Source organism: Lytechinus variegatus, chromosome 8 (assembly GCF_018143015.1).
Source record: "Lytechinus variegatus isolate NC3 chromosome 8, Lvar_3.0, whole genome shotgun sequence".
Classification (NCBI taxonomy): Eukaryota; Metazoa; Echinodermata; class Echinoidea; order Temnopleuroida; family Toxopneustidae; genus Lytechinus; species Lytechinus variegatus.
In genome coordinates, this window is record NC_054747.1 from 2,822,185 (window position 1) to 2,841,788 (window position 19,604).

General features: G+C 36.9%; 1 protein-coding gene across 1 annotated transcript; it reads left to right on the top strand.

Annotated features, from left to right (window-relative positions):
- LOC121419815 (radial spoke head 1 homolog) lies at positions 1–9,442 on the top strand. Its single transcript, XM_041614278.1, has 6 exons — positions 1–145; positions 2,934–3,047; positions 3,421–3,526; positions 4,136–4,362; positions 5,476–5,770; positions 7,291–9,442. Exons 1-6 carry the CDS (start codon positions 92–94, stop codon positions 7,458–7,460), a joined length of 966 nt encoding a protein of 321 aa, XP_041470212.1. The 5' UTR covers positions 1–91; the 3' UTR covers positions 7,461–9,442.
- The last annotated feature ends 10,162 nt before the right edge of the window (positions 9,443–19,604 follow it).

Here is a 19,604-nt window from a genome sequence, read left to right on the forward strand (position 1 = left end):
GTTTGCCTAGCAACAACCTCTGCTGCAAGGAAGAACGATTCAGTGATTATCTCTAAGTTCTAGTTCAGGCTACTACATAAAAACTCTCAAAATGTCTGATTTAGGCTCAGATTATGATGAAGAAGAGCAAGGGCCATATTTAGGAGTAAGTGACTTTCAGTATTTTAGTTGGTTGTCGACATTTCGATGTGATTTGTTGTAATCTTGTCCATCGGGTTTTTTTGTACAGTCCCACACTTTGACTTTCATGTTTTCTCAGCTCGGATGCGGTGTGCGATGCGCAGCGCAGCTCAGCCCAATAAAAATTGTGGTTGTGGGAGAATATTTACAAAATATGGAAGACATTCTCCCATGGATCAATTCGAGACTTGCTTTACAAGAGGATGAAAAAATAAAATGAATTTCCTCATTTCACTTTTATTAAAGTTTTAATTATTAAAGAAAAAAGGGTGGAAAAGTTTTCATCTCCGAAGTCGGCAACGCCACGCCGACGACGTCGACATGATTGACGACGACATCATTACTGTCATCGATGAACTGGGGCCGCCGGCTGTGCTCCACCATCTGGGCATCTGAAATTCAAGGTTAAAGTTAGACAGCTGGCAGCTGCCTGTTTCGAGAAGTTTTTTAACATATTTTTATGTTTCTTTTATTTCTCCTCGTACATAGTCAGATACGGCTCGCGATCGTGCTACCGCCAAGATCATAGAGGGTTAACAATGCAAAGTCCCCCGATGGGGCTCATTGATTATGTCTTTATTTTGAAAATATTTAAAAAGACCTGGACCAAAATAGAGATTATTATACCGTTGTGGCCTGAAATGCACCAAAATGGGGAAGAATAAACTTAAAAGGGAAAAAAAAGTGACATACATGTACTGTATGGCAAGTTCCCCTAAGCCTGCGCAGTCCCCCTTGTCTGTGCACACGCGTATCTGCGTGATTCTTGTAAAAGAAGATACGCAACGAGCACAAACTTTACACATGCAATACATAGACAGGTATTCATTAAAAGATCCGACTCAAAATGGAAAAATAAAGAATTTAGGGCATTTCATGTGACGGCCTCAAAATGCAGCCTTATCGAAATCCCCGAATCGTGTGCAATGTGAATGAGTGCGCAGACATGTGGTACCATTTTTTTTTTAATCTAAAAATGACTGCCCGAGGTTTCTTTCAAGAAAATCCTATTTTTCTTTCATTTTTTAATGAGAAATTTGGTACACTTACTCATAATGATATAAGGAACATTATTAACTGAAAGATTTTGTGAAATAAGAAGAAATTCATGTTAAATCTTAACTCAAATTGTTAGGTGCACAGACTTGGGGCCCACCATCATACTAATTACTTCGGATGAAGCACAACTCCCACTTCCCTGGTTTATCCAAACTTAAATAATTCATAAAAATATGGCCATTGAGTCCCTGTATAGATCGAGTTAGAACTTCGGTCTCTGTAATAACAGAGACCAAAGCTTTTGGTCTAGGTTAAAGTCTACTAGACTAACATGAATTAAAATTCAACGAAATTTTGACTTGATGATGTTCCTTTAAGTAGGGAGATGGCAAGAATTTCTTCATCTCATCAACCATGTCATTAGATTTAGACTGTCTGATTTTTTTAGATCTTGATGAAAATAGTGCAAAATAGAAATCTACCAAATTTCATAGTAATCCATGAATCGGTTTTTTGTAATATTTGTAATTTAATCAAATGAATTTCGAATGAAATTCAGCCAAATGCTCCCAATAGGCTCAGTATTATTTACTAGTTTGTCACAACACACACACACACAGCTGAAACACACAACCACACACAGAGTGCAGATATTTTGTCACCTCCAGTGATGTTTGCGTAGGCTCCACGTCACTACCGCTACACTATGCTACACCTACCCGAACATTGAGGTGGTGAACTTGTTCTGATACATGTACTTTGAGTGACAAAGGTGGGATTTTATGGGGAAAATATAAAACTCGTGCAAAAACATGACCTTAGAGAGAATAAAAAAACTTATCTTCTTACTTTTCATTCTAATTTCACTCCACATCCAGCCTCCGGTTAGTCTAAATAATTGTGATTTAGAGCCAGTAATAGTTTCCGCGCACGTGTTATTCACTGCCGATTCCATAAAATTGCGCATGCGCGTAAATCGCAGCTCAATTCGTAAATATTCATGAGTGGGACTATAGATCGAGATCTGATGCAAATGCAAAAGATCTCCATCTATTAGTCCCACTCCTAAATATTCATAAATTGTGCACCGAGTTTTGAAAATAGTACCCGGGATATCGAGAGTTTGAAACTCGTTAAGCGTTTTTCTGAAGTGCTGTGCCCGTGATTCTAAAAAAAATCAACTCAGTTACATGTCAGAACGCGACAATGCATGAAAGTAAAAACTGCAGCCGCGCTGGCCTGGCTGTCTGACTTCTATGCAGTCGTAAATGGGAGACTGGACTGGCGCTGACAGGAGCGATTTTCAGGTTGGGAGTTGCTTGGTACTTGGCAGTTGCGAGAGCGATTCCAAAGCACACGAGGGCGGAATCGCTCGTCGCTACTGTCTATTTCCAACCCTGATCTGCAATTCCTATTGACATCTGTTGATCTCCGCCACCACTGGCGGATCTGGGGGGCACAGCCTGCCCATGCTGCCCCTCCTTTTGAGAAGCAAAATTTTTTTTTGGGGGGGTTGTCAAATTTTTTTCGGAAACGAAATATCCTTAATTTGTGGTTGAAAACCATTTTTTTTTTTTTCTGCTTGTCAAATTTTTCCTCCGAAAAATTTGGCCCCCCCCCTTTTGGAAAATCCTGGATCTGCCGCTTTCCCCACTCATCAGAGGAAGCAGTAGATTCCACAGCCAGACAATTGAGACTGTGTGCAGTGTTAATAGAACTGTGATATAATGTAACTTTTCTTATTCATGTTGCAGGAATATGAAGGAGAAAGGAATGCCAAGGAAGAGCGTCATGGCAAAGGAAAAGCCACGCTGCCCAATGGAGACATGTACGAGGGCATGTATGAGCATGGGAAACGCCATGGAGGGGTAAGCTTGATGCCTTGATGATATTGAAGTACTTTTATTGGTGTAGATTTCTCGACATCAAATTATTGAAATGTCTCTTCAGTGTTTAGAATGAGGAAATATTCAGAGTTTGAATACAATTCATCTTGTACAATTGAATATTACATTTACAGAAAGCAGTGTAGCTGTTATTAGGTTGTTGTATTAAATTTGTTCTGGGTGCTGTTCAATATTTTATCTTCTTCTGTCACTGCTTTTACTTCTTCTGTCATTCTTAAGCAAATTATGCAAATAAATAATACAGAATACACCAGCCTTTACATCTGTCATCTTCTGTGAATTATTATTCAGCTAATACTGTATTTAACTTGTCTTTTTTCACTTATTGTTATAGGGTGTGTATAAATTCAAGAATGGAGCCAGGTATATAGGAGACTACAAACAAAATAAGAAGCATGGATCGGGGAAGTTCATCTATCCCGATGGTTCGATATATGAGGGTAAGAAACGCAATTTAAGATCCAGGCCCTGTCTTACAAATGTTTTCTTGTAACTTACAAATAGTTTCTTGTAAATTACATAAGTTGCTACGCTAGTGAGGTAAAGAAAATGTAGAAGTGATTTCTAGTGAATGCAAGAAATTCCCAAATAACATTTCATCTTAATTTTGATAGAACAATCTCTGCAGTGACCTACAGATGGGGGGGGGTGCCCCTTAAAAATGTTTTTCACTGCCAAGCAACAACAAAAAAAGAGAAAAGGAAAATGAGAAGGGTGAAATATATTATTTTCTGAATATTCTTGTCAAAAATCTATCACAGAATTTGAATTTTGTAATGAAAAATGTCAAAAGCTTTGCAACTTTTTATAAATTTTGCCTGATACATCATATCTGCCCCCCAATTTTTTTTTGCGTATTACGCTCTTATAATGGCTCTGCGTGGCTTCGTCTTTGGCCGTTTACATTGCCGGACAAATTCATGTCAACTTAAAAATCATAGCCCGTAGCAACCTACATTCCCCTTAAATATAGTAGGCTAAACCAATGAACAAATGATGATTGTAGCGTAAACAAGGCATTAATTTTTTGTTTCTTTATTATTCTTCAGGGAGCTGGGTGGATGATCAGAGGCATGGGTACGGCGTCTACACGTACCCCAACGGTGACATGTACGAAGGTGAATGGCAGAGCCACCTGAGGCACGGCCAGGGCGTTTACACCTACAAAGACACTGGATCCAAGTACGTAGGATCATGGATCAGCGGGAAGAGGGAAGGGGCCGGTGAGCTCATCCATGCTAACCACAGATACCAAGGCATGTGGGTTGCTGATCAGGTAAGTCATCTCTTTGGTGGTTTATTGCCGATTAAAGGAAACCAAAACCCAAGAAGAGATGCAATCTTATTGGAAAGAAGAGTAAAATGAAAGGAACAATTAAAAAAAAAGTTTCATCAAAATCGGTTATGAAATAAGCAAGTTATGGGAGTTTGAAAACTCTTGTACTTTCTATGGGCATCCTCAAATTGGCAAACGTGCTTCAAAATGGCTGATTTTGTGGACAACTCTCCATTTGTTTTGTACAAAAATTTTCAGATTTTCCTCATTATCTTTTAAATTGCATCTTGCCTCCTTCTGAGCACAACATATGTCATGGGAAAATATAATCCACACCATATATGTCAAGGTCAGGAGGAGATAATGTGAAATATGTAAAATAAATGGGACAATCTGAAAAAATGTGTACAAAACAAATGGAGAGTTTTCCACAAAATCAGCCGTTTTGAAGCACGAAGCACTTTTGCCAATTTGAGGATCCGCATAGTACGTACAACAAGACTTTTTAATCGTCCATAACTTGCTTATTTCATAACCGATTTTGATGAAACTTTTTTTAAATTGTTCCTCTCATTTTACTCTTTCCAATAAGATTGCTTCTCTTCTTGGGTTTTGGTTTCCTTTAACGGCGTCGGACATGAATGAGAGCAATGGGTGATTTCGCCCTCATCACAGCCCAAATTGCCCCTAAAATTCTCCAAACTGCATACTTTGGGGCAACCATTATTTCAAGAGTTGACCCAAGATCTGTCACAAACAATATTCCAGATTATTTCGAAAATCATTATTCTAACTATTGCAGAGTAATGGTGTTTGCTTAAATTACTGCATCATTTAACTGCATCATTGCACCTAACACAGAGTAATGATTTTTAACTGTATCATTGCACCTAACGCGGTGGATACAATGTTCGTGGGCTATATAATAAACCTGTGCGATTTAATTATTATCAAATCTACCTAATCTATAAGACTAGATGAACTGCTCATGCAAATTTTTATTTGTCATTAATATCCCCTGAAAATAAAAGCAGTAAAACAACATTTATTCTAATATGTAATATGGCAACATTTCAAGATGAATTCTGATTTTGCATTTTGATTTGCATTTAGCCGCAAGGCAAGGGCAAGTACGTCTTTGACATCGGTTGCGAGCAGCACGGCCAGTACGTCCCCGTGGAGCAACCACTGGGTGGAGACCAGGAAGAGGAGGAAGCCCAGACCGTCACCGTACCCAAATGGAGGGCGGGGCCTATCCAGGCGGTCAGCCAGTACAACCCCGCCGAGGAAGCCATCGCTGCCCAGCAGGCGGAGGAAGGGGAACAGGCAGAGGGAGAGGAAGGAGAAGGGGGTGACGGGGAAGGAGCGGGAGAGGGAGGGGAGCAGGCAGCAGAAGGGGGAGAAGGAGGTAGGTTCTTGAAGTCTCCTTGATTGCGTTGATTATAAAGGGCAAGTTCACCCTGAAATCGATTTTATTAATTTCAGAAAAAAATTGGTGAAAGGTTTGAGAAAAATCTGTTGCAGACAAGTACCTCTCCCATATGTTGTGTGAGATATGTAAATTCCCCAAAATTTAGTTAGAAAAGATGGAAGTGACTTTATTTGTGCAGGGGATGTATCATCAGACACTCCATTCCATACTCCCGCCTATAAGAAAAATATTTTCATTCATCATATTCCATCAAGAACTTGAAATTTATCTGACATGATATATGGGGAGCTGCTTTCATTCCATTATCTTACATGATATATGCGGAGCTGCAGGTCACATATGATGTGACAAATTTTTAAAAAAATCTTTAAAAATCATACCTCTTATATTCTTTGATGGATTTACATCAAGCCTGAATCAAACTCTTCTTTTTTCTGCTTTTATTAAAGGGGAACCCAGCATTGGCCATAAAATGTTGTGTTGGGAAGGAGAAAAATAGATTTAACAAAATGGTGAAAGTTTGAAAGAAATCGGACAAGCAATAAGAAAGTTATGGCTGTTTTAAAATTGAGATCTCTAAGATGATGTAGATTTCAAATTGGCAACTGAGTAAGTAAATTATGACAAGGGGCAAGGACAACTTTCCCATAGGCCATGTACTTTATTATCAGGGATTTGTGGTTATCTCCTAAGTACCCATTCCCCTGGGGCAGTAATCTAAATATAACCCAGGTAGTACATTATATTGTTTTATGTCCTCATGAAAGAAAAATATAATTTGAAATAAAACTTTTGGGAAAAATGACATTTTAGCCATAATATGTATTGGAGTACATGGAAGAGTAGTCCTTGCCTTACATCACTATCAATGTAGATATCACATATGTGACCAATTTGAAGTCTCCATGTATAGTGATTACCAATATTTACAACTTTTAAATTTAAAATTCATAACTTGTTGTTTGTCCAATATTGTTCAAACTTTCACCAATCAACTTGTCTGATTTTTCTTTTCCTTATAAAACAAGTTTTTATTTGGGTTGGATTCCCCTTTGATACCAAATAACATCAGGGTGACGTTCCACTTTAAATCCCATGCAGTTTGAGTAGATCCTCAGAAAACTTATTGCTTTAATCTTAAAAGCAACACTAGGCATAACGGGGCACTGCAAGAAACTTGCAATGAGTTTCAAGTAAATTTGGGGTCCCCAAATCAGTCTTTTAAGTCATGCGATTAAATGAAAATTTGCACTCAATCTGCAGGTCGGCTTTTTGAAATAAAGTTTGAATTAATTTAATGGAGTGAAAATTAATTCATCGATCATAAATATGCATTGAAAAATTTACAGTTGATTGAAACCTTCAAGAATACGGGCCAGCGTGTATCACAGAAAAATGAAAATACTTTATTATTAAACCAAATTTTACAAGGTTGGCATCACTGTGTCATGGGGAGAATTATTAAACAAAAGTCTTGAATTGTTCCGTTCCCACAGAGCAAGCGGCAGAAGGGGATGGAGCCGCAGCGGCAGAAGGAGAAGGAGATGCCGCTCCTGCTGCAGAGGGAGATGGAGAGACACAGGAGCAGCAGGAGGAGCCAGCGGAGGGCGGGGATGAGCAAGCGCCTGTATCACCCGTTGCCGAGGAAACAGAAGATGCTGAATAGAATCATTCCTGCTAACAAGATCTCCATTAAACATTTTATGAACACTGTTTTTGAACCCTGGAACATTGGCTCCGGAGAATTAATCCAACGAGTGCATCTCACCTTAAGTGAAAGTGGTTGCCATGGTAACCTGTCATTATAGCTGATCATCGTTCCTTTTCTTGGATCTCAAACCTGCTTGGAAATGTGCCGTGCCGAACAGTTTTGTGTATTTTTATTACCTATTGTCATGATCATCAGCAAACATGTTCAATTTGTTTTACTGTTACTGAGTTATAGCCCTCCCCCCCTCACTACAGCTAGTTCCCTTTTCTTCAAAATTGTTTTTGTCTATTAATTTTCAATTCCATTCATTTTTTTTTACAGTCTCAACTCTCGATCTAAAACATCAAATAGAAATAGAAATTACCAAACAAATTAGAAAAATAGATAGATAAATCCACACAAATTAATGAACATAAAAATTGAGAGTATGAGGGAACTAGCAAAGACCTACCTATCACAGGCTATTCCCAAAATGATTACAGTTAAATTATTGAGTTTCTTGTATTACAAAAAAGAAGAAAAGGAATCCCCAAGCACCAAAATAATCTAATATTTATAAGAACATTGTATTGGTATCTAGAAAAAAATTGTATAATTCATAATTTATAGTGGGCATATATTGTATGTTCCTGTGTATGTCATTCCAACATTTTGTTCCAGCAAAGAAGACATTTCAACAAGAAAATTCACATTTGTATAATGGGAATGTAAGTATCTACTAGTCCTTGTATCTTACATAGATCTCCCTAGGGGAGCGTTTCATGAAAAGAGTTGTTGGAAATTTTATCTGACAAGTTATGCTTTATCTGACAGTTACCGTGCTACATAGCCAATCAAAAGTCAAAACCAAAGAAAGTTGTCAGGGCCCCGACTTACATACAGTTGATACGATCAACCACAACTATGGTAAGCCAGACACGCCAACATCTAAAATGCATGTCTGTTCAAAATGTTTACCCTGCATGATGTATCTATCATACATTCGTTGTTGTCTTGACGGTGTGATGTGCTCGTCATTGTTAACAAAAGGAATGTGTGCAAAATTTTGGTAGGAAAATTATGACAATAATGGATTTCCATATAGTTGAGATTGATCAAATCAATCGCAGCTCTTTGTAAAATGGGACTGAGGTGGGACAACTTGTTGGATGATAAATGTTGATGAAATGCTCCATGTGAGTGTTGCATCAACATTTTTGTCTGTCAAGTTGATATTGATATTGCCTATGAAGCGCTGTGACTGTGGTAACTGTCCGATAAAACAGACTTCATCAGACAAAACATCCAACAAGGCCTTCCATGAAACGCTCCCCTGTGCCCTGTCTCACAAACAAGTATGATCAATCCTCAACACTGATTGATCCTCAACTATGGAAAGCCAGTTCCACCATCATCTGGAATGCTGATTTATTCATGTTCTCTTTAATATGACGAATACCAATGCATTGTCATTATCTTAGTCCATTAACACATCCCTTGTTTACAAAGTGATAAGTGCATACAGTATGACTGTAGATTGAAAATTATGGCCTTGTTGGCTATCCATATTTGAGATTGATTGGATGATTACATTCCAATTTAAAAAGCAGGGCATAGATTTCCCTTTAAAACCATGTCAAGAAGCAAGAACAATGTATTCAACATATTTGGATTGTGCTTAAGAGAAGTCTATCTCATTTATACAATGCTAAAATAGTGTTATCCATATTCTTTATGAAGTGGTAGGCATTCAGAACAAGTTGAAAACGGCATTCAGATTGAGATGTAAACCACAATAAGATTTTCAAATCCCACTCCTCACATCCTTTGTGTCCATACTTGCATAAGTATGTAGGTATGTGTACTCCTGTATTAGGAAAAATGACATAGTATTCACTTGTATATTTCACTTTAACATTATTCGATGTAAATTATGTAAATAACAGTTACATTTTAATTCAATAACTTAATCCAATTTCTTATGATTTTAGTTGTTGATGAGGATTGAGAGAACTGTGCAGTGCATGATAGAAATACTCCGAAATTAGGAGAAATACTTTTTAAGTTTGGATAGATTGGGTGAGAGAGATGGGGGGGGGGTTGGAGAGCTACAGAGATAGGGAAGGAAGAGGAGGTACGTACACAAAGAGGGGGGAGGAGGTACAGAGGTTTTGAGGGAGAGAGGGGCGGTACAGAGATAGGGAGGGGGAGGGGTAACGGAGAGACAGGGAGTGAGGGGGAGAGACTGAGTTGCAAATATATGGTGGGAGTATAGTGATAGGGAGGGGATAAGAGAGGGATAGATATGGTAGAGAGGGCGGTACAGAGATAGGAAGAGGGAGAGATAGGCGCCGGAAGCGGGGGGCAGGGGGGCACTTGCCCCCCAAATAAAATTATTGGGGGGCAAAACAGGATTTTGCCCCCCCCCCATGTGCCCCCCTAAAAGTAGAACAATTATGAATTATTTAACATGTTTAAGGACAGAAGTAAACGATGAAGGCACTTTTTGCCTAAAAATTGTCATTTCCATTGTCAAAAATGAAAAAATTTCGCCTCCTGACGGGGCAATTACATATTAATCTTTAACCTTTTAATGAATACACTTCAGACTTAAAGCGAATGGCAAATCGAAAGTGGTTTACCAATGCATGCTGGCTGTGGCGGGTAACAAACGCGCGGTCCCCAGAAACGCTCAGACCGGACCCGATATCACTATCGCGCCTGAACGCTAGTTACTCGAGAAAAATATGGAATCTATGTCATAGCTGTCAAGCCCAGAAACCATAACATCTCGAGGTCGTCATATATTACTCTAGGACATACTCTCAATCATCCAATATCTCGCCTATAAATTTTACTTATTCCGACGAAGCAAAATTGGCGAGAAATTGGAAGATAAATATTGAGAGTAATATTTCTTGAAAATGTGTGTAGTTCTAAAAAAGAAAACTTAAAAATGACTGTAAAACAGAAATTAAAGAGTTAGAGAGGCTTGAGTAGTAGGATTATTGGAAAAATGAGAAGATGCTAGTTTGAGTCGGCGAATGGAGTGCAGAGCAGGAGCTAGTACTCATCTATCAACTACTCAAGCCTCTTCAACTCTTCAACATTTTCTGGTTTACTGTCTTTTTCAGGACTACGCTTATTTAAACAAAAAAATACTCGACTATCAACTGTCCACTCCCCTATCAATTTCACTTCTTCCTCTATCTACTTTTTCGAATACTCCACATGGTGTACCGTCAAGCACATCCGCTATTGGAATGTAAAAGTTTTCTTCTGAATAATGTTACATAATGTACATTACAAACTGCGGTAGTTTGAAAATCAGTTCATGACTATTTACATAAGTGAACATTTCCTGGAATTTGATATTCATCATTTCCTAGGTCACGTTTTCCCCATATGTAAAGAAAAAAGAAGATTTTGAGGGAGTCATCCAAAAGTGCTTCCCAGCCATACAAAACATGCAAAAGGAAACACATAAATCGAGTAATGTTTTAAACTTTAATGATTTTTCAGAAAATTTTTAAATTGTTAGACAATTAAGCTTGTCATATTTCTTTCCCTTCTATACTTACAAAATATGAAACGTATTGCCAATGCATGGATAATCAGGGATTAGGCCTATCTCCAATGCTGATGTCAGAAATGATTTGCATATAATGGAGATTTAAGTGCTTCTTGACGTCTGCCACCTAAGAACAGTATGACATTTTGAATTTGAAAAGACTTTCATTAGAATTTCTTTTGTTTCTGTTGTTACGCTTATTCTGACTTGAAACTTATGATGATGTGCTCTCTCGCGTCGTCCGTGTATGTAAATGTACATAAATAAATGTTTCTGAAAGGATATTGCATTAAAAATGTTATTTCTGTTAAGCGTAATACGTAATTTAATTGATCAGACATGAAAATCACATTCCGAAGCGATCGTTTTGCGCGTAGATTTCATAGGTTCTCATAAATTATTGGTATAGTCTTTCGTAGTGAATTCTATGTTTAATTCTGAAGAAATTTATTTTTTGAATGCTCTTGGAAATGCAACTTTTATACTCCATTTTTTACACAAAGTCTTCAACGTGGTGGCACCTCACCTTCTCTCGCTCGATCGCTTCGGTATCTCACTCTGTCAAAAATATGTGCCCCCTTCGGGATTTTGCCCCTTCAAAACTGAAAGTGTTCCGGCGCGCCTGGAGATAGGGAAGAGAGGGCGGTACAGATAGGAAGGGGAGGTAGAGAGATAGGGAGAGAAGAGGGGGTAGCCCAAATAGGGGGGAAGGTACAGACATTTTGAGGGGGAGATGGGCGGTATACAGAGATAGGGAGGGGGAGAGAGAAGGGGAGGTTCAAAGATATGAAGACGTAATGGAGAGGGAGAGAGAGCTAGAGGAGAGAGAGAGGGAGGGGGAGAGAAATATTGCATCGGTGACACATCCCGCGTTGCATCGGAGACTCACATAGGGTTGTGTAGTGAACTTCGCATCGGCGGCACAGACGCTGAGTGAGTCAGCGATGCAACCGGATGCAACAGCATCGGTGGCACACTCGGCGAGATGATATTTATGGATCACTATGCGTGGTTGGTGAGAAGTAGCAGGCTAATATTGACCGATCTGAGGTTTGACGATGGCTTCAAAGTAGCAAACAATATTAAACTAAATTACAGTTTTATTATTAATGTCGGCAATTTTTCTTTCTTTTTTTTATTTTGATCTTTTAATGCTTAATTTCCCTCAAAAACCTTGGCTCGTATAGTGGAATATTTAGGCAAAAACCTCTTTTTTACCTAAAGTAAAATTCACCTTGAAGACAGCGTAGACTCAAATGCGTGCAAGGATCATGCGTTTACTTCAGTTTTGGATAAACCGTTAAATTTGAATGCGCGCACTCGTCGACCCGGTTCATCTCATGCAAGAAGTGGTAGGTTAACTTATAGGCCTATATCTTCATGTAAAATATAGACCTAACTTAGAGACCTAGATTTATTTTAGGGTGTCTGAAGCCACAATGAAAAGTGTTGGCATAAAACAGGCTGATTTAGGGTAAAAATGGTACATTTTTCGGGAAATTCTACTTGCTAGAAGAATATGATCTGAATTGATCAGATGATTTTGTAATTTGTGTTTGGCATGTCTGGCCCAGGCCCCCGGCCGGCCCGCCCGCTTCGCGGGCAGGATCTCCCTTACCCTTGGTTTGGAAAGACAAAATTCATGGGCTTCTTTTGACAGTATAAGGACAAGTCTATGATTATTTGAGATGAGGATTTAGAGATAAATTGCAAACCATTATTTGTGTGTGTAGATCTATGTTGAGATTGTCATGTCCCCATTCTCTGGGAAAATTGAAAATTCCGTTTTTTCACTGTCACAATTTTTCATTGTGATCTGGTATCTAAATTTTTATTTAAAAAATCAAACGATCAGAAAGAGCTAAAATTCCTCTTAAACAATTTATGGATACGTTTTGGGCTTTAATAAATCTAGATCTGTATTATAGAACCATGATATTACGCATTTTTCAACGTTTAGTTGCATCTCTCGGAAGTTTGAAATAAAATTGTTAATCTTCCTTTTCAGGTTGATTCTATCATTGGGTTTTGGTTTCCTTTAAATGCAAAATTATATACATGTACTATGTAGATCTAGGTGACCTGTACTTCTGATGCATGGCATATCATGCATATAAACCTACTTGTTATCTCTAAAAAGTTTAAATCAAATCAAATAACCTGTGTGAGATGGCTAGTCCAATAGGACAGCATATGTATATACCCAGTTGTTGTGTATCCGGACGGGTTGTGTGTCCGGACGATCAATTTTAGAATGTCATTTGGAAAAATTTTCCAGCGAAGTTTCATCAATTTTTAGTACAAAATGTTAGGAAATATTATAAAGAACAAAATAGAAAATGATCACAAGTAATGGAGTCATATTTTTAGTGTAATCCACAGACAAAAAAGAAGGCTTCAAAAAGATAAAGTGTCCGAACACCCGACCCCCCATCCTACCGTTTTTACCATTCAAGGTCATATGATTTCAATATGTGGATTGACAGTAAACGAATGCTCTATTTTTATCGGTTGAAGCTGACATGCCAATTTCTGTATTGGGAGTCCATATCGTACGCGCAGGCATTGGACAGTGCACAAGCACTGCAAAGTAAGCATTGATACGGAGGAAGAATCCATGGTCTAATTTTCGCCAAAGAAATGTGCGGCAAATCTCGCTCTCAAATATCTTGAACCTGTACCGCTCTGCCAGCGCAGCATCTAATCGCCTGCATATGCATTGCAAGCCACTTAGTTTCCTATTTGTTTCACCTGCATAGCAGAGTGAGACTATAGGCGCCGTTTTTCCGACGGCAGCAGCATTAACACCAAATCTTAACCAAAGGTAAAAGGACAAGTCCACCCAAACAAAAACTTGATGTGAATAAAAAGAGAAAAATTCAACAAGCATAACACTGACAATTTCATCAAAATTGGATATAAAATAAGAATGTTATGCCTGGCATTTTAAAGTTTCGCTTCATTTCACATATTATATGCACATCTCATTCGGTATGCAAATGAGGAACTGATGACATCACTCACTATTTCTTTTGTATTTTATTATATACAATATTTTATTTTCTTGTCATTGTCATGTGAAATGAAGTTTCATTCCTCCCTGAACACATGGAATTCCATTATTTTAACATTTTGTGCATCAGGCAAGGAGGTCCTAATCGTCAAATTCGTAAAAGGGCAAGTCCAAGAATTCGCGCGCGTTACGTAAGGGACATTTCAGAGGCTTTAATGACCTGAAAAATAGTGTTAAATGACTTTGATTAGATTGAATACCCTAATGATGGTAGACATATACATGATATAGGAGGAGAATAATCATGCAAAAAATGGTGACATTTGACCTTGACACCTTGAGAGAAAAGATGTGCTGTTACGTATGGGACGCAGAAAAAAGACAATTTTTACATTTTTTTCAAGTTGAGATTTTTTTGAAAAAATTTCATTTGACAACTTGTAACTTAGTGTGATAGAAGTCACAACACTCCTATACCTTAAACACTCTAATTACAGACTTTAATTAAAGAAATTAATGGCATGTTACGTATGGGACATTTTGTCCCCATAGAGAACGTACACAATTTTCCCCATAACTTCAAAAATCTAAATATTTAAAATATGGAAATAACAAAAGAGATTTTGTCTCACCTGCATAGCAGAGTGAGACTATAGGAGCCGCTTTTCCGACGCCTGCGGCGGCGTCAACATCAAATCTTAACCTAAGGTTAGGTTTTTGAAATTACATCATAACTTAGAAAGTAAATAGACCTAGTTCATGAATCTTGGCCAAAAGTTTAATCAATTATTACTGAACATCCTCTTAGAGTTTCATGTCACATGACCAAATTCAAAGGTCATTTAGGGTCAATGAACTTAGACCATGTTGGAGGAATCAACATCAAAATCTTAACCTAAGGTTAAGTTTTCGAAATTACATCATAACTTAGAAAATATATGGACCTAGTTCATGAAACTTGGACATAAAGTTAATCAAGTATCACTGAACTTCCTGCATGAGTTGTATGTCAAATGACCAAGGTCAAAGGTCATTTAGGTTAAATGAACTTTGGGCCGAATTGGGGGTATCTGTTGAATTACCATCATAACTTTGAAAGTTTATGGATCTGATTCACGAAACTTGGACATAAGAGTAATCAAGTATCACTGAGCATCCTGTGCGAGTTTTAGGTCACATGATCAAGGTCAAAAGTCATGTAAGGTCAATGAACTTTGGCCATGTTTTCTTTTAATAACCATTAATAACCATTTGAATAACCATTTCTGTAAGTTTATTGGTCTAGTTCATAAAAAGTGGACATAAGCGTAACCATGTATCACTGAACATCTTGCGCGAGTTAGAGTAGTTTCCAAAGTCAGCACTGCTGCTATATAGAACCGCGTGATGCAGGTGAGGCGGCCAGAGGCATTCCACTTGTTTTCTTTTAAAATGCTCCACTGAGACAAGTTTGATATGACTGAAAAGGAAATTAGCCATTTCAACAATTTTTTTTAGTGTTTTTCATGTTTTCATGAATTTCCTATGTATTTCTATTGTTTTTTTTTTCATATTTTTCAAAGTTTAAATTTTTTTTTGCTTTGATTGTTTTCATTTATCAGTATTCATAACAAATTAGTCTTTAAAAACTAAAGAAAATGGTAAATAATCACTTTTTAGAGCACTCTTGAAATTTGTTTATCTCCGTTCACTTTGTACACCAATCTCCCTATTGACATTGTGTGTAAATGTCCCATACGTAACATGTCCCATATGTAACAATTTTTAATTAACTTTTAGTTAAAATGTGAACTATATTTTTGAAAATTTTTGTGGTATAACATTTTCATACTTCATAAATTAGAACTTCCCAGAGATGCAAGAATAGAAGTATTGTAATGTGAGAAATAACTTTTAAAAAATCCTCAAAATGTTACATATGGGACATTCCATCCTTGGACAAGTCCCAATTTGCATATTTAATTAGATGACCCCACTTTTTTCCCCAAAAAGTAATAAGATGTTAGGAGGTCCATGTCCCACCTATGACTAAATCTCACAAGTTTTGTTTTGAGATTTGAGTTTTTATAGTTGTCCCATACCTAACGCCCATTTTACCAATTATGCAAATTAGGTGCCCCAAATCAGCATAAATATGCATATCATCAAATTTTTCTTATTGAAATTTTAAGATTCAACATTTGGGCTTTCTTACCCCACCAAAGATAACTTTTTTAAATCAAAGATGAAATTTTCCCTTCTCGGGTGACCTTTCTTGGACCTGCCGAAAAATTGAAATATTGTATATTTCAAACAATAAAAAAACAAAAGAAATAGTGAGTGAGTGACATCATCGACTCTCATTTGGATGTAACTGGTTCGTTCATATAACAATTTTTTTTTTAAATAAGCGAAACTATGAAATTTCCTAACTTTCTTATTTTACATCCGATTCTGATGAAATTTTCAGCATTGTGCTTGTCTGATTTTTCTCTATTGATTCAAATCAACATTTTTCTGAGGTGGACTTGACCTTTAAGTTTTTGAATTGACATCATAAGTATGTAGACCTAGTTCATGAAACTTGGCCATAAGAGTAATCAAGTATCACTGAATATCCACTGCAAGTTTCAGGTCACATGAGGTCAAATTTCATTTAAGGTCAATGAACTTTGGCCAAGTTGAGATATTTTTTGAATTACCATAATTTTAAAAGTTTATTGGTGTAGTTTTTAAAACTTGGACATGAGAGTAATCAAGGCTTGTACTAAAGAAGTGAGATTCCTATCCCTCCTAACACATTCCTAATTCAAGCATATATTGGATATATCCATCCATTCTTCTACAGTATTGCGTGCCTGTTTTTGTATTACCCACTTACGGATCCACTTGTCGTCCGTCCGTCACAAACCTAATGACACATGACTCCACAACCGTAAGTCGCTTTTCAACAAAACTTGGATGGTAGATGTACTTATGATGTTGATGTTATGCTGTAGTCTGAGGTCACATGGTAAGGTCAAAGGTCATTTTCAGGTCAAGGTTTACATTTACATGCAACGCTCTTATGACAAGTGTTATTCCATCCCAGTCATTTCACAATGAAGTTTCGATACAAATATGTTGCGTGCCCTCACAAATCACGAAAATCCTTGTTATTTTCCTAAGTGGGCGAAACACAAAATTGCTTCTGCCTAGTTAATAGAAATTTAACTATAAATTATGTGTAAAATTGAGAAAGAATCAAGAAATCAAGAAAAGAGTATGTAAACTTATCACAGGCAATATTCATTTGAATTATGAAGATTCTAAAACTTAAAGATAGATGCGAAAAATTATGATACAGAATTGCTGTATCTGTTACCAAAATACAAACACTGTAAAAACTGGTTACTTACACAATATAGATGAAGGACCTCCCATTTGAAACCTAAATAATTGCTAAAATGCACATTCTAATTTTATTTTCATAGTTTATACTGTATGTATTGTTTAATGTACTGTAAATAATCAAAAGTTAATTGTTTTACGAATTTTGTGAATTCATATGCTTTTGTAAATGCATGTATTGTAGTATTTTAGCTGCAGTACGTATACGATAGTTTTACTTGAAATAAATAAGCCATGAAATAAAAATGAAATGAACTCTTACTTACCCAGGACCAAAATCCAGTTAAAACCAATTAGAGCAAAACCAATTGAAACCAGTTGGCCAACTGGTTTCAGTAGGGAAATTGGAACAACTGGTTCCAATTGAAAACCAGTTGCCAATTGGTTCCAGTGAAGGCTCCAATTATTTGAACGACCAGAAAGCAGTAAAGGATTTTCTACTAGTCGATCTGTTTACAGTTAATGCTCAACGGACCTGTGTAGGTGCGACAGCTACACTGGAGAAATATGATGAGAGGAGGATCGTTGATGGGAACATATTGCTAAAGGTCTAATAAGTTTCCTTTCTTTTCTAAATAAGTGATTTTGTTTATCATGAACAACATATAGTTTAAAGAACATGTCTGTCATGTATAAAAAAAAATCATCTAATTTCCTGATACTAGCAAGGTTGTAATAGGATAACCAAAATTGAACATAAACATTAACTGGCAAGAAATTTGTGGATGACTTCAAATTTCCAAATGTAAATTAAACCTAATTCCTAAAATATATCACAGTTTTCTGGAAGAAAAAAAGTAAAATAACACTGAAGTGTGAATATTTTGATTTTTAATGTATTTCAAATAGTCATCCTCAAAATACCACTTATCTTGTGGTGTCCTTTGACAAGCTCTAAAACCAAATTATCTCCCCATCTTTAAAACAAGAACGTATGATATTTGCACACTGTATTTCAAAATTTCACAAAAAATGCTTTTCTTTTAACATTGTTGACTATAAGAAATGTGCGATGATTTCACCCCCAAAAAATTATCCTTTATGTTACAGGTCAAAGAACATAAAACTTCATGGAAGTGGGGACCGGCGGATGTCTTTTTTAGCAGGGAGGCATCTGCCATTTTGGAGTTCTACGTTGAAAAGATAAGAAGGGCAAGAGAAACAACGAAAGATTCCAACCTCTTCGTGAGTCTTAACGGAGGGATCATAAATGACGTAGGAAATATAATAGATAATTGCTGGGGATCATTCAGGTATAGCGGAAGATTCTTCCCAAGTACTCTTAGAAAGACTGTTGCAACTAAGGTAACTTGTCATTGAAGTAAGGATGATTACACTCCTTCCCCAAAAATATCTACAGTAATAACTTATTGTTTCCCCACTTTTAATCGCCTCTAAGCAGTTTAGTGTCGATGAGGACAAGATTGTTTTACAATCATGGTACACTATTAAAGCTGTCTCATTGGACTAGAAAAAACGTTCCTTTGTTTTTCCTCACTTTTAAAGTGTGTGTTGTAAACAAGTGACATGATATTTATTAAAAATTATTTTACAGGGGATCAATATTTCAACTGCACATGCAGTCAATTGCTTCATATTTCGGAGAGGACACTTTTGGACAGAAGTATGACTGCACACAACCATTAATTTGAATTGGGTCTATTAAGCATGAGTAGTATTGAAGATATTCTCCTAATTTTTCAGACTCATGAAGTGTCCACTTTATCCACATGCCATTCCCTTAATACATACATGAAAATATTACTCAGAAAAAGTAAAAATCTACTTGTATATTTGTTTTTTTATTTATGTACTTATATAATTTCCAGGCAAAAGACAATAAGAACATGTACAAGAGAAAGAAATTACCACCAATTAGTGCCTTCAGGAGGATGACTAAAAGAAAACTAGTTTCCGTAATGAAGCTCTCCTCACTAGTCGTGGTTTACAAATATACAAAATTAAAATCGGTATAAAATGGCTATATATGTTTAAATGCATTACTTATTATTCGATATAATTCAATGTTTAACCATCGGCCCTACTACCAATGATCTAGGAACAAAGACATGTAAGAATGGTATTTTGCCCTTGTCAACTTGAAAATGTCATAAAAATCAACTTTTTCAGGTGTGCACATGACCTTTAAGTTTATACCACCATTGTT